Source organism: Pan troglodytes, chromosome 16 (assembly GCF_028858775.2).
Source record: "Pan troglodytes isolate AG18354 chromosome 16, NHGRI_mPanTro3-v2.0_pri, whole genome shotgun sequence".
NCBI lineage: Eukaryota > Metazoa > Chordata > Mammalia > Primates > Hominidae > Pan > Pan troglodytes.
Window position 1 is genome coordinate 34387174 of NC_072414.2, and position 14710 is coordinate 34401883.

The 14710-nt window shown below is 42.5% G+C and overlaps 1 protein-coding gene across 6 annotated transcripts in view; it reads right to left on the minus strand.

Annotated features, from left to right (window-relative positions):
* Nucleotides 1-43: 43 nt before the first annotated feature.
* Nucleotides 44-14710, minus strand: part of ZNF106 (zinc finger protein 106) — a 79004-nt gene continuing 64337 nt past the window's right edge. For 5 of the 6 annotated variants that reach the window (XM_016928006.4, XM_016928005.4, XM_054667436.2 and 2 more), the window contains 7 exons: nucleotides 12403-12594; nucleotides 11566-11628; nucleotides 10075-10194; nucleotides 9489-9560; nucleotides 8631-8702; nucleotides 5036-5182; nucleotides 44-4587 (listed from right to left, as the gene is read on the minus strand). In XM_016928006.4, coding sequence (XP_016783495.1) covers nucleotides 4531-4587; nucleotides 5036-5182; nucleotides 8631-8702; nucleotides 9489-9560; nucleotides 10075-10194; nucleotides 11566-11628; nucleotides 12403-12594 — 723 coding nt within the window. In that variant the 3' untranslated portion in view covers nucleotides 44-4530. Of the gene's footprint in view, nucleotides 4681-5035; nucleotides 5183-8630; nucleotides 8703-9488; nucleotides 9561-10074; nucleotides 10195-11565; nucleotides 11629-12402; nucleotides 12595-14710 lie in introns of all 6 variants that reach the window. The other variant, XM_054667435.2, reaches the window with a different exon arrangement.

A 14710-nucleotide genomic window follows, 5' to 3' on the forward strand; every position in this document is an offset into this window, starting at 1 on the left:
GGGCTGGCCGTGAATATGCAGACAAGGTAACGAAAGTAAACCGTCAATTAGTAAAAGTACTTTATTTTCCTCTTGTATTTGCTTTATATCTTGCTTTACAAAGTTACGAAGTTCACAGCTTTATACCAAAATGTAAGAAGGCTATTTGCTTATAAACATTTTTGCAGTCAGGTGTCATCTGATTTCATTCTTCTAATCCATATTCAATATTAAAAAAAATCAGAAACCAAGGGTGCTGGAGCAGCTCTAGGGCATATATTTCTCTTAAATAGGAGAAAGATTTTCAACAGCTTTTCCTCCTTGACCCCCTCCTTTCCCAATTTATTTGGGTCACTACCTTGAATTTAGAGTGAATCTGGGAAATGTAGTCACCAGGTAACCCAGCAGGGCCATATACTTGGGCTTGGAGGTGAGGTTAGAGGTTACTGTCTAATACAGTAGGTCTGGTTTCTATGAGGAGCTCATATCCACTTGCATAAGGAAACCTAGTCTATCCCAAATCACCTCCACCACAACTTCTATTCCTGTCTATTAGACCACTTCTCTTAAACCCGAGGAACCTGATGATTTGGGGGCAGGGATAAAACCATTATTTTATAAATGTGGCAGGTATGGCCTTCGTAATTCTAGAAGCTCCCGTTTAGGTAACAGAAACAAAATTTAGATGTAAGCATAAACTGCAGTTATTTGAGCAAACCAGAGCATATGTGCTGTTCAAATCCCACTTCACAATATACTTCAATCTCACCTCCAATGAATTCTCTTCCATAAAATAAACCATTCCACTAAGTATATACCTACTCCCACCAAATCATCCACATGCCTCATCACTAAAGTTGTCCCTTGTATAATCTACCAGAAAAAAAGACAAAATAAAACCTGTGTTAAGCAAATAATCACTTAAACAGTAATAATATTGCCTCTAAATTAAAGGTAAGTCAGGAGCTGAACACTCAACTGTTAACTCTTCTGGGGAAGAAAAAAATTTTTCCCAGAAAAGCAGGAGTGCAGTAGTAAGTAATGAGTTTCTCTCAGATTCAAGTAACATCAGGTCAAGATAACCTTTGCTGTTAGAGTTTTGTTCACATGGTGTGGAACTGCTTTATAAACTGAGTAGAGACGTATGCCAAAATTATTTTTAACCTAATTAAAAACTTTCACAGAAAACTTGAAGTGACTGATACTTTATCACAACGAACTGCCATTTAAACACTAGCATAGGTACACAAAAAGATTTATACTATGGTTTTCTTGGCTTTAAGCCATTAGAATTAGACAAAAGCAACCGAGAGTAACATTCTAAAAGTGGCTCCAACTACTTTAAAGACATGAGTCAGTTTTTGTCAGGTCATTTCATGGTTTCCTTCCTTCACAAAGCCACTAAATGCCAGAGTCAACACAGATCCCTGAGCCAGAGCTCTTCTCTGAGGGGAAACAGGGTTATAATCAGTCACAACATTGTGGAAGACATTAAAAAAAGAAGGCAAAGTTCTGCATAATTTTCAAGACTCTTGTAAGTAGTAACACACAGCCATAAGCAGCCAAAATGCTTATGGTCACTTTATTTCTTAATAGAGGGCTAGAATGGTTCGTTTTGGGTAACACACTAATCTGGTGTAAAAAGAATTTCATGTGTTCTTGAAACAAAGGCATACTGCCACTGCTTCAAAAAAAGCCTTTGTGAAATGAAGAAAAATATGACAAACACAGGTTCCCACACATACACATACATACAAAGGAACCTGCACACTTGCACACACACAGGCAGGTATAGGCACACAGTTCCACCAAAGCGAAGTCCAAATCAGAGTTCTTACCGATTCTACCAGTCTGTAATACTCTCAGAAGTTCCCACAACTGCCCAACACCTCACCTACCCGCTTCCTGCTGCACAAAGGCTCCTTCACGCTCATCTTTTCGATACATCGTCAGGCAGGGCAGAAGGGCACTACGCCGCAGAGCATTCAAGGCTCTCTCAGCACACTGCCAGCCAGCGTGAAAATGCGGCTTCACTACAGCCCAGAGAAAAGGGCCAGGTTTAGTCATCGATCCAAATGCATTTTCCCGGGAAATGACCATTCCCAAACCCACAGAACAGTTTGGCTTCTCTGGATATCCTTATAGGAAATAGGGGTGAGAGGTGGGAAAAGCTTCTCAATCTCATACAGAAACAGCACAAATATTTAATACACCTTTTGCAACAAGATCTTCTCTGTTCTCCATTAAGCATCATGTAGATCTCACTAGTGTGGTTAACAAAATGGCTTTCCCCAAGGACAGAAGTCAAGAGCTTGTGGGGCCATATATTATCTAGTACTAGGCCATTCATTATCTCCTAGATTAACTTTTTTTTTTTTTTTTTTGAGGTGGAGTTTCACTCTTGTCGCCCAGGCTGGAGTGCAGTGGTATGATCTTGGCTCACTGCAACTTCTACCACCAGGGTTCAAGTGATTCTCCTGTCTCAGCCTCCTGAGTAGCTGAGACTACAGGCACATACCACCACATCCAGCTAATTTTTGTATTTTTAATAGAGACGGGGTTTCACTATGTTGGCCAGGCTGGTCTCGAATGCCTGACCTTGAGTGATCCACCCGCCTCGGCCTCCCAAAGTGCTGGGATTACAGGTGTGAGCCACCAGGCCCGGCCTCCTAGATTAATTCTTGACATTTTTTGGATCAAGTAAGAACCACTGGAGCCTTTCCTAGAAAAAAGAACACATACTCAGTCTCACACACAATTTCTGGGGGCTCACAGACCCTCTTGAAGCCTATCCATGAACCCCCTGGTGAAGTCCCCCTGCCCGATAGCCTGAGGGAAGACGTGAGTGGATGTATGTGCACTAACAGGGGCGAAGACAGACCTGGATGCTCTGCAATCCCAGAGAGCATGAGGCACCATGTCCCAAAGCTTGGTATGTGGCCCTGGGCTCCTCCCCCTAATTTTCTCTCTCTGAAGAAGCTTTCTGAGTTGTTCTTTTTTTTTGAGACGGAGTCTCACTCTGTCACCAGGCTGGAGTGCAGTGGCGCGATCTCGGCTTACTGCAATCTCTGCCTCTCGGGTTCAAGCGATTCTCCTGCCTCAGCCTCCTGAGCAGCTGGGATTACGGGCGCCCACCACGCCCGGCTTTTTGTATTTTTAGTAGAGACGGGGTTTTGCCATGTTGGCCAGGCTGGTCTCCAACTCCTAGCCTCAGGTGATCTGCCTGCCTCAGCCTCCCAAAGTGCTGGGATTACAGGCGTGAGCCACCACGCCCGGCCACTTTCTGAGTTTTGAGGATGCAGAAACAAAAGGCTGGAAAGCAACACTTCCACAGGTTTAGTGATGAGTCCGGAGAAAATCCAAAAACAAAGCCCCACTGAGGGTTTGTGAATTTGGCTGTTCTCAGTGGCCAGGCAGAGTCTCTGCTCCACTCTTCTTTCCCAGCTAGCAGGGAAGTGAAGGCAAAGAACTGTCTCAGAAACAAGTCTCTAGGAAGTCTCCTTGAGGTCCTGAAAACTGTATTCAGATGCTTTATTCTAACCCCCTCTCCGCCACCATCTTAGGTGCTGCAGGGGGGTGGAAAACACCCCGTGAGCCCAGAGGAATACTCGATGGCTGCCATCAGTCTAGGCATGGCCATACAGTGGGAGAGATGGAGGCTGGCAACTGAACAAACCAAAAGGGTTCAAACCAACATTAGGCTTGCAGGGTCAGACACTAGAAAGGAAGATAAAGGTACACCTCCAGTTCAACAGCCTGACAGGATCTGTAGCACGTAGTGCCCAGGTTCAACAGCAGATGTAAAGGTAGACGTTAGGTCTACGCACTGCCTCACACTGAGCTTTCTATCCACATTTACAGAGGTTTACTAGGAAGTGGTGTCTGTAAGGACTTGTCACTATGTGATTTGCTTTCTGAATTCCTAAAAGATAGTCAGCAGAGCAGCCACTGTTTGTCAAAAATCTACTGTGTCCTTTAGCACTTAAAGCCAGCTCTATCTATAAAGCAAGAAAACAGTGACACACACTGCACATAATTGTTAAGAAAGAAAACTATTTGCTTCCAGTTTAAATACCCAGCTATTACAAATGGAGAAATGAAAACTGATCCTGAAAGTCTAGCACTTAAACAAACTTGTACTTAAAAGCCTGACTATAGGTTTAAACCATCATAAGAACATAAATTAAAAATTGCAAACTGAAATCAATAAAATATACATATGATTAGGGTCAAACTGGGTAACCAATTAGGATCTGTATCTTTAATAAACATCTGGAGAACGCAAGTAGCATATATCACTATATGCCATGCTGTCCCAGAGAAGTATGGTTCCTTAACATCTGTCTAAATCTATTTAAAACCTCCAGCAAGAACTTAAAAGTGTAATTTATCATCCCATAGAGCTGCCCAGACTTATGCTAGGGGTATGCCTGGCTAGTAACCACTTTCTCCTTCCTTGCTTCACCAAGAAAGGGAAGAGAGTGGCCTGTGTGGGGGGCCAATGTGAAAATAGTTCAACTAATGACTTCCCAACGTGGGAGGCAAAAAACTTCATGAATCAATTTTGCTGTCATCTTCAGCATGTCGTTCAATATGTCCTGCAGCATCCTAGGAATGAAGGGAAAAGGGCCCATGAGAGAGAAGTCGATAGTAAGACAGGAGAAAGTCAAAGCCAAGGAAAGCCACGTGGGTCCATTCCACCTAGGATCCAGACAGGAAAGGCAGTTAGGAGCCAGCACTTTGCTAACTTACGTGAAACCATGTACTTAAAGGTGAGTTGTTGTCTCAGCACAAGAGCACTGTAATAAATCTCCAGGTTCAGTTACTGGATTTGAAACATCTGAAAACATTCTCTTTAGGCCCTTTCTCAAAAATGACCTAATTCTTCATTTGCAACTTCATTAAGCTACCCCCCAAATCTCTGAATCATAAAAATAAAAAACCCTAGGCCCTCCCTATATATGGCAATTCTCTCTCAATAATAAAAAAGGTTTGCTAGCCTCTGCTCTGAGCAGTCTACTGAATCCCAGGCAAACCTCAAGTCCCACTAATGTACCTGTTTGGATCCTTTCCTAGCAGTGAAAAAAGCATCGCAGTTCTTCCAGCGACATTTCAGAGTCTGGAAGTTGGGATTAGTGTGGTCGGTCAGCAAGTGTTGTTTTAAATGATCTACAACGCCAAATATCAGAGAGCAACCATGCCACTGGAGAGAAAGAAAATGAGGAGACTCGGTGAAAAAGGGTGCAGTGAACGTGAATCAGAACAGCCCCCACCTGGATCCCATAAGCACTATGGAAGTAAAAAGCCAGCCCCTTATTTCAAATTTATTCTTGGCTAGAAAAGACAACAAAGCCAAGGCAACCAAAATATCAGTATAATGAGGAACCTTGAAAATACTGGAAAAATCTTTTGATATTTTGAGAGGGAACAGCACTAATGTAGCAATTACAACTTCTTAAATCAGGAAAAGGCCAGCAAATATTTATGGGTAAATTACCATAAAATTCTGTTTAAACTGTATTTTTTGATGTTGCCATCATAAAATTGAGTTTCTATCTTAGGTTATTCAATACAAAAGGCAAATACCTTTCCTATAATACCGAAAGGGCTTTTTTTTTTTTTTTTTTTTTTTGAGATGGAGTTTCACTCCTGTTGCCCAGGCTGGAGTGCAGTGGCACGATCTCAGCTCACTGCAACCTCTGCCCCCTGCCCCCCGGGTTGAAGCAGTTCTGCTGCCTCGGCCTCCCAAGTAGTTGGGATTACAGGCGTGCACCACCACGCCCAGTTAATTTTGTATTTTTTTTTTTTTTTTTTTTTTTTTTTAGTAAAGACAGGGTTTCACCATGTTGGTCAGGCTGGTCTCAAACTCCCAACCTCAAGTGATCCGCCCATCTTGGCCTCCCAAAGTGCTGGGATTACAGGCGTGAGCCACCGCACCCCGCCCAAAAGGGCTATTTTTAACAATTCTAAGAACTGTTTAATGTAAATGTGAAAATAGAAATGTCTGATAAAGAAAACTACATTTGTGGAAATACTTATTGTAGAATAAATACTGTGTTTGCCATGGAAGTGCCTGACTTTACTCACAACCTTTGTCACTTGAATCTCAATTTTATGAATACCTACTTATTTTTTTAAGCTATAATTTTACTTATAAACGTGGCTTAATTTCATGTATTAGAAAGCATAAGCTAGTGTCTTATGCTTCCTAAGTGGTGGCTCAGTGGGATTACACCCTGTAATCCCAGCACTTTGGGAGGCCGAGGTGGGTGGTTCACTTCAGCCCAGGAGCTTGAGACCAGCCTGGGCAACATAGTGAGACCCTTTCTCTACCAAAAAAAAAAAAAAAAAAAAAATACAGGCCAGGCATGGTGGCTCACACCTGTAATCCTAGCACTTTGGGACGCCGAGGCGGGCGGATCACCTGAGGTCAGGAGTTCAAGACCAGCCTGGCCAACATGGTGAAACCTGACTCTCCTAAAAATACAAAAATTAGCCAGGTGTGTGGCATGTGCCTGTAATCTCAGCTATCCAGGAGGCTGAGGCAGGAGAATCGCTGGAACTTGGGAGGTGGAGGCTGCAGTGAGCCAAGATTGCGCCACTGCACTCCAGCCTGGGTGACAGAGTGAGACTCTGTCTCAGAAAAAAAATAAATAATAAAAATAATACAAAAATTAGCTGGGCATAGTGGCACATGCCTGTAGTCCCAGCTACCAGGGAGGCCGAGGTAGGATGATTGCTGGAGCCTGGGAGGTTGAAGCTGCAGTGACTGTTGTGACCACACCACTGCACTCCCGCCTGAGTAACATAACAAGACCCTGTCTCAAAAAAAAAAGAAAAGAAAAACAAGGAAGCACAAAGACTCTCTGACTTGGCTTTTCCCTACAGGCTTGTTGGTAAAGTCTTGTGATTCTAATTCGAACACATGTTTATTTCTTAAAAGTAATGCAGGCCGGGCACGGTGGCTCATGCCTGTCATCCCAGCACTTTGGGAGGCCGAGGCAGGTGGTTCACAAGGTCAGGAGTTCAAGACCAGCCTGGCCAACATGGTGAAACCCTGTCTCTACTAAAAATACAAAAATTAGCCAGGTGTGGTGGCGGGCGCCTGTGTTCCCAGCTACTAGGGAGGCTGAGGCAGGAGAATCGCTTGAACCCCGGAGGCAGAGGATGCAGTGAGCCGAGATTGCGCCATTGCACTCCAGCTTGGGCAACAGAGTGAGATTTTGTCTCAAAAAAACAAAACAAAACAAAACAAAAAAAGTAATGCAAAGTTAAGTTTTTCCTCTGTCAGTACTACTCCATCCTTCTCTCTATAAAGCCAGAGGTATCTTCCCCATTTGTTTCTATAGATTAACTCTATTTGTGTACTCTGGATCCTGTCGTTCAGTAGTGCCTCCTTATCCATGGTTTCACTTTCTGAGGTTTTAGTTACCTGTGGTTAACTGATCTTCAAAAATATTAATTGGAAAATTCCCAAAATAAACAATTCTTGAGTTTTAAATTGCACATTATTCTGAGCAGTGTGATGAAATCTCCTGCCATCCCACTCCATCTCGCCCAGATGTGAACTGTCCCTCTGTCCAACATATCTACGTTATATTCGCTACCGCCTGTTAGTCACTTAGCCCTCTTGATTATTACATCAAAAAAACATAGACCATATCCCCCTTGGATAAAGAGGAACTGTACTAGATTCTGCTTGCCTTCACTGAGAAAATTAAAAAGCAAAGATAGTAATATGTAAAGAGCTAAAAAGTCACTAAGCTGTGGGCAAGCGTAAAGTCGAATTTTAAAATGGAGAGTGTCAAGTTCACGCCATCAATGCTGAAAAGGATCTTAGGGTTTTAGGGAAAAGCTACCATTATTAGAACTGACGAAAAAAAAATTAAGGCTTATAAGAAATAGTGTGAAAATTTTAAGGGTTAATCATCAGTCCTAACCCCAAAATAAAAACCACACAATTCAGCCTGATGAACTAAGGTTTAGAACTTAGAAGACCTTAAATTTTTTTTATTTGCCTATTCCTCAAAAACCAATGAGGACACAAACCAAACCATTAACACTAGTAATCTCTGATGAGCGGGAGTAGAGGGGGCAGTGCCATTACCAAAATAAGCACTTCCACTTTTTTTTTTTTTTGAGACAGAGTCTCCCTGTCGCCCAGGCTGGAGTGCAGTGGCGCGATCTCAGCTCACTGAAGGCTCCGCCCCCCGGGGTTCACACCATTCTCCTGCCTCAGCCTCCCGAGTAGCTGGGACTACAGGCGCCCACTACCTCGCCCGGCTAATTTTTTGTATTTTTAGTAGAGACGGGGTTTCACTGTGTTAGCCAGGATGGTCTCGATCTCCTGACCTCGTGATCCACCCGCCTCGGCCTCCCAAAGTGCTGGGATTACAGGCGTGAGCCACCGCGCCCGGCAGCACTTCCACTTTTTATTTCATATATTTCTGTACTGTTGTTTTCTAAGCATGTATTGATTTTATAATAAAACAAAACCACCACCGAGGAGACAACCTGTGATCTACAGTGTAAGGCATAAAGTAGATGCTAAAATATAAAAATGCTACACTGATGATAATGAAGATCTATCAATTAGCCTAGGGTGAAGCAACCTCTAGAAGTCCAGTGACAGGAAGAGTTTCACTCCTTACCCAACAGCGGTAATTCTGCATCAGATTAAGCCTCACGGCCTGAATACTGCCATCATAACAGCCAGTGTAAATCTGGAGAAAGAGAGGTTTATAATATCAGACCAAAATACATACAAACTACAAAACACCCTCAAAACAAGAGTCACAAGCTCCTTGCAGCAGCTACAAGAAAACAAACACCTAAATCAAAACCAGCTCCAGAGTAGGAGAATGGGAAAGTATTTTCCAGATCTTCTAGTCTAGGTATTTTGCAGCTGTGCTCCTTAGAAAGCCACTTGGGACCAGGGCAGAGAGGAGTGGCAGGGCTCAGAGGCACCCACTTGTCCTTTATACTTTAACTGGGGTAGCCCTGGTTTCTATCGGGTGCTCTATGTTAGGCACCTGTATTTCCCTGGAAAAGAAAGGATTCTGCTACTCAGAGTCTGAAAAACATCCATTCTGGTTCAACTCCATAACTTAAAAATAAAATAAACAAGGCTTAGCAGGGTTACGTGAGTTGGTTTCTACTTTTAGATCTGCTGTAACCATGCCACACTGGCCAAATCTCCTGACTCCATTCCAGTGTTCCATTCAGATCATGTCTCTGGAAAAGGCACCACTCAATTTTTTGAAGCATCTTAAATTTACCTTCTATTAAACTGTAGTTGATACTACCATTTTTATTGTAATAATTTTGGCTATTAATAGACAATGGAATATTCAACACTGTCCCCTGGTTACTTCCCTATTATGCCAAGAGATGGGAAGGTACACTTAACAATGAGGCATATCAGAAGCAGATGTCACTTTTGGAAGTGACAAGAATTTTTTAGCAAACACATTCAAAAGCAAATATCTTACATGACAAATAACACTCACCATGCTTTTATGGATGGTCATACACATAATCATGTCTTTGTGTCCTCCATAAACTTGTAATCGATCATGAGACTTAGGTAGAAAAAAAAAAAAAGAGAGAGAATTGAAGTTATTTATACCTTGCGTTTAATAAGTACAGTCCCTAAAGGCCTTTGGCAGGTTTAAAACCACACCTGAGGCACCAAGTGGAAGCACTAGTAGCATTCTAACAGAAATATATTCTAATGGCAATTTTTCTTTTACATTCTACTACTCAAGGAGGGAGCTGGTAATTAGAATAAAATCAATTTTGTTAGAATCAGAGTTTCAAACTTGAAACTGCACACAAGGAGAACTAGACAGGTTTTAAGAGACTGGAGTTGCTCTCCAGAAATTAAGTTTTGACACCCATGACCCAGATCAAGTATCTTAGAGCAGTTTCTGAAAGCTGCAGTCCACAGGCCAGCTGTTTCATAATTATCTAGAATGCTTGTGAAAATACAGATTCCTGGGTTCCATCCCACCTTACTGTATCAAAAATCAACACTAAACCCAAATAGACAATCTCCCCAAATCATTCAAGCAAAATACTGAATCTAAATTCTACCTGTAATTCATAGACACGAACAAATTTATCCAGGCAAGCAGTCACCATCACTTTTCCTAGGATATTCACCACAGTCACTGCATGATTGTGACCTTTATAGATCCGCACGAGCTCACCAGTCTATGTCAGAAGAGAAGTAAGAGTCACCAGACTGACTTTTGAGACTCCTTCCTGGTTATAATTCTGTAATTCTAAGAGGCATAATTCTGAGGATACTGTACACATATAATTAATACAATTAATTGTATTAACTGTACAAATACAGTTAATACAACTGTATTAACTTTAATAGCAGAAGTATCCCACAATCATTTATTACATATACAAAATATATGGATTGTATCCTGATGGAAAGACTCCTATTAGTCATGGAAAGAAAGCGGCCAAAACTCTATCTGTATTTATAGCTTTCCAAGTACTTTTACTTTTTTCATTTCACTGGATCTAGACCACAAGTCTATCAGTTGGGAATTATTCTGAGGTTATGGACCAGGAACTGAGCTTCAAAAAGCTGCCTCTATGACCTGAGAACAGTCTCTCAGCTGTTTCTGTTGTTCATTTTTTTAAGAGATGGGGTCTCACAGGCTGGGCGCAGTGGCTCACACCTATAATTCCAAAACTTTGGGAGGCCGAGGTGGGCACATTACTTGAGCTCAGGAGTTCAAGACCAGCCTGGGCAACATGGCAAGACCCCATCTCTACAAAAAATATTAAAAAATTAGCCAGGCATGGAGGCTTACGCCATTAGTCCCAGCTACTTGGGGGGCTGAGGTGGGAGGATCCCTTGAGCCTAGGAGGTTGAGGCTGCAGTGAGTCAACATCGCACTACTGCACTCCAGCCTGGGTGACAAAGTGAGACCCCTATCTCAAAAAAAAAAAGAAAGAAAGAAATGGGGTCTCACTTGGTCACCCAGGGTGGAGTGCAGTGGTGCAATCATAGCTCACTGCAGCCTTGAACTCCTGGGCCCAAATAATCCTCCCACCTCAGCCTCCTGAGTAGCTGGAATTACAGGACGCACTGCCATGCCCAGCTAATTTTAAAAAAAAAATTTTTTAAGAGATGGGGCCACTATTTTGCCTAGGCTGGTCTCAAACTCCTGGCCTCAAGTGATCTTCCCACCTCAGCCTTCTGAGTAGCTGGCATTACAGGTGACAGCCATTGGGCCCAGCTCTCAGCTGTTTTTACTAGTTCTATTTTAACCACATATCATATCTACTTTCTGGAAGCCTCAGCTGCTCAGTTTATTTCAAGTTTAAATGAGGCATTCAAACTAAACCTTACATAAAGCCTGTCTGTCCACCATTAAAAACTTTGATGAGGTAGAATTTCTAAGTTACACAATATTATCCAAGAGCATATGCATAGGGATGATTACGAATCCCTTCGGTGGATAAAGGGCTTAATTTAAATTGCAAGAGGTTTAAGAAAACCATCAAGCTTTAACCATTATTTTATTCACAGTTTCTTTACACAACACCAACACAGCTTACGTGAATGTTGTGGGCATGGACTGACTGATCACTGGAGCCACTGAACACGAGATCATTCACCACCTTAAAGAAAAAATTAAACAAGTCAGATTCTGTATACGGTTCTTAATTTTCTCTATAACTTGTAATACACATTGGCAAATTCTAATTTCCATCCTATTTTGAGATGAGCACGATGAACTAGGTATAAAAGTTTCTCAGATGAATTTTCTCAGCTGAAACTTACACCCCCCCTACCAAGCATGCTAATGAACTGACAATGTATTATTAGGTTTGTTACCTTTCCAGAATGATTATGAAGCAGCCTAGAAGGGCATTCGAGTATACCCACACTATAACAAAATACACTCGTTGTTTCTCAAATGAAAGTGCATCACTTGGTGATGTTGGTGTAAAGAAAAGGTTTGCAATCTCCTTGCTCTTTCCAAGGTGGTGTTTCTAAATGATGCATGAGACAACACGGGAAATGCCATTTAAAACCCTTCTTTGTTTTGTTTTGCTTTGCTTGAGTCAAGGTCTCACTCTGTTGCCCATGCTAGAGTACAGTGGCACAATCATGGCTCACAGCAGCCTCGATCTTTGGTGCTCAAGTGATTCTCCCACCTCAGCCTCATAAGTAGTACAGGTGCACACCACAACATCCCACTAATTTTTGTATTTTTTTTGTAGAGATGGAGTTTTGCCATGTTGCCCTGGCTGGTCTCAAACTTCTGAGCTCAAGCGATCCCCCTGCCTCACCCTCCCAAAGTGCTGGACTACAGACGTGAGCCACCCCGCCTGGCCTCAAAACCCTTCTATTTGTGCCAGACAACTCCTATTCTCTTGCACTGTACTTGCCTTCATGCAAAGAATGGTTTTGCTATGGCCCTCCAGAGTTCTGAGGAGCAGTCCATTCCGGGCATCGCGTACACTAATTGTGCAGTCATAAGACCCCACGACCAGCAGTTTTCGGGCACCTTCCTGAGCTGTAGCAAGACAGCTGACTGCCCGAGGGCCATGGCATTCAAAGATCTCAAGTCGTTTGTTGTTCTGGAAAATAAGCCAAGATTACAGCTAAGAACAACTTAGCTGGAAAACTTCAACTAACCAACATCATTACCTTGGTACAAACTCATTTCTGTCACCTGTACTCAAATTTTCATACCCACTCTGCAGCCTTAATTTATCCATCTCTGCTATTTCCCACTCCAACCCTTTTTACTGAACCTCCCCCATCCCCTGATCTGAGGAGGGCAAACGCTTACATTATAAACTCATTTATAACTTCAACCCACACCATCTCCATCCTAATTAGAAACTGGTTCTCTTTTTATGCTTTCTTTCACCACCTGTAAGTTAATAATAATGAAGGGTGAACCTTTTTTTTCAAACTCTAGTGCATATTCCCTGACACCGACCCAGGAACTATTTCTGTCATCCAAAATTTAGGCAATCTACGTGTCATGCTGTTTCCAAAAATCTCTATTTAGAATTACCTTCCTAGGTAATTTCAGTAAGTCTCAAATTCTCCACTTTTTTTTTTTTGAGACGGAGTCTCGCTCTGTCGCCCAGGCTGCAGTGCAATGGCGCCATCTCAGCTCACTCCAACCTCCGCTTCCTGGGTTCAAGTGATTCTCCTGCCGCAGCCTCCTGAGTAGCTGGGATTACAGGCGCCCACTACCACACGTGGCTAATTTTTGTATTTTTGTAAAGACAGGGTTTCACCATGTTGGCCAGGATGGTCTTGAACTCCTAACCTCAGGTGATCTGCCCGCCTCAGCCTCCCATTACAGGCGTGAGCCACCACACCTGGCCTAAATTCTCCACCTTACTATGATGTTCTTCTGGCACTTGGTTCCATGTCATCTCTCACAACATCATTTAGTAGACTATAGAAGCCTAATTATATCAGAGTGGCAGGGTCACATCCTGAATCCCAAAACATTCTTTTATCTCAGATTTTAGACTTCTTTCCTTCATCCCCCAGCCAACCCTGTTCATTAAGCCTCCCACTTCCACAAAAGTTCTTTAGGTGCATGCCTGGAGTAAGGCTCCTAAAACTAAGCAGAAAACAACAGCTGGGAGCCTACATTGCTGAGCAATGATTTCAACAGTCTTGAAGTGCTAGGGAGACAGACTGAATGGAGGTCAGGACCCAAAGGTGGACCGGCCCTGGTAAACAGTCCCGGCTCTCTGTTGTGACTCCAGAAGCACTACATTCTAAGAGTATGGGCAACCTAGGAAAAAGCCCAGCCCTCATCTTCAAAATTCACATCTATGCAGAGATTCTCAAATGTCTGTCTCTAGGACCATCTTCTCCAGGGCTTTTCAATCCTTTAAAGAACTTTTCCATTTGAATTTCTTGTCATCATCTCATCATTTTGCCTCAAGATTGTCTTGCTCCTTACTTCTGTCTACTACTTAAAAAAAAAAAGAGAGACAGGGTCTCACTCCGTCAGCCAGTCTTGAGTACAGTGGTGTGATTATAGCTCACTGCAGCCTTGAAGTCCTGGCCCCAAGCAATCCACCTGCCTCAGCTTCCTGAGTAGCTGGGACTCCAGGCGTGTGCCACCATACTTAGCTTTTTTTTTTTTTTTTTTGAGAAACAGAGGTCTTGCTTTGTTGCCCAGGCTGGTCTCGAACTTCTGGGCTCAAGCAATCCTCCTACCTCAGTCTCCCAAAGTGCTGGGATTATAGGCATGAGCCACCATACCCAGCCACTTCTGTCTACTTCTGATAATCTCACGAAAGAGAAGATAATTAGGCAATTATCACGTTTTAGCCTTTAAAATATTTTAAATTTACTTTCCTCTCCATTTCTATTGCCCTAATCCAATTTAATCAGACTTAGAACTTGTCTGCATCTAAAATGCAAAAATCTTCACTAATTGCCCTTCTGTGATGTATCATATCAAACAGACCAAATCACTTGGCACTTGATTATATACATGCTAAATTCTTCTCACTTGATCTTAAGTTTCCTGTAGGCAGAAACCATGACATATTTCAATGCACACCTTCTGTTAGTTCCAGCTAGCATGCAGCCTATGAATGACACTGTAATAGTACCATTCTAACACATGGTTACAAGATGACCAGAGGATATGGTGCCACAACTAATTAGCAATCAAACCTATCAATTCTACCTCTTAGACTATATATTTCC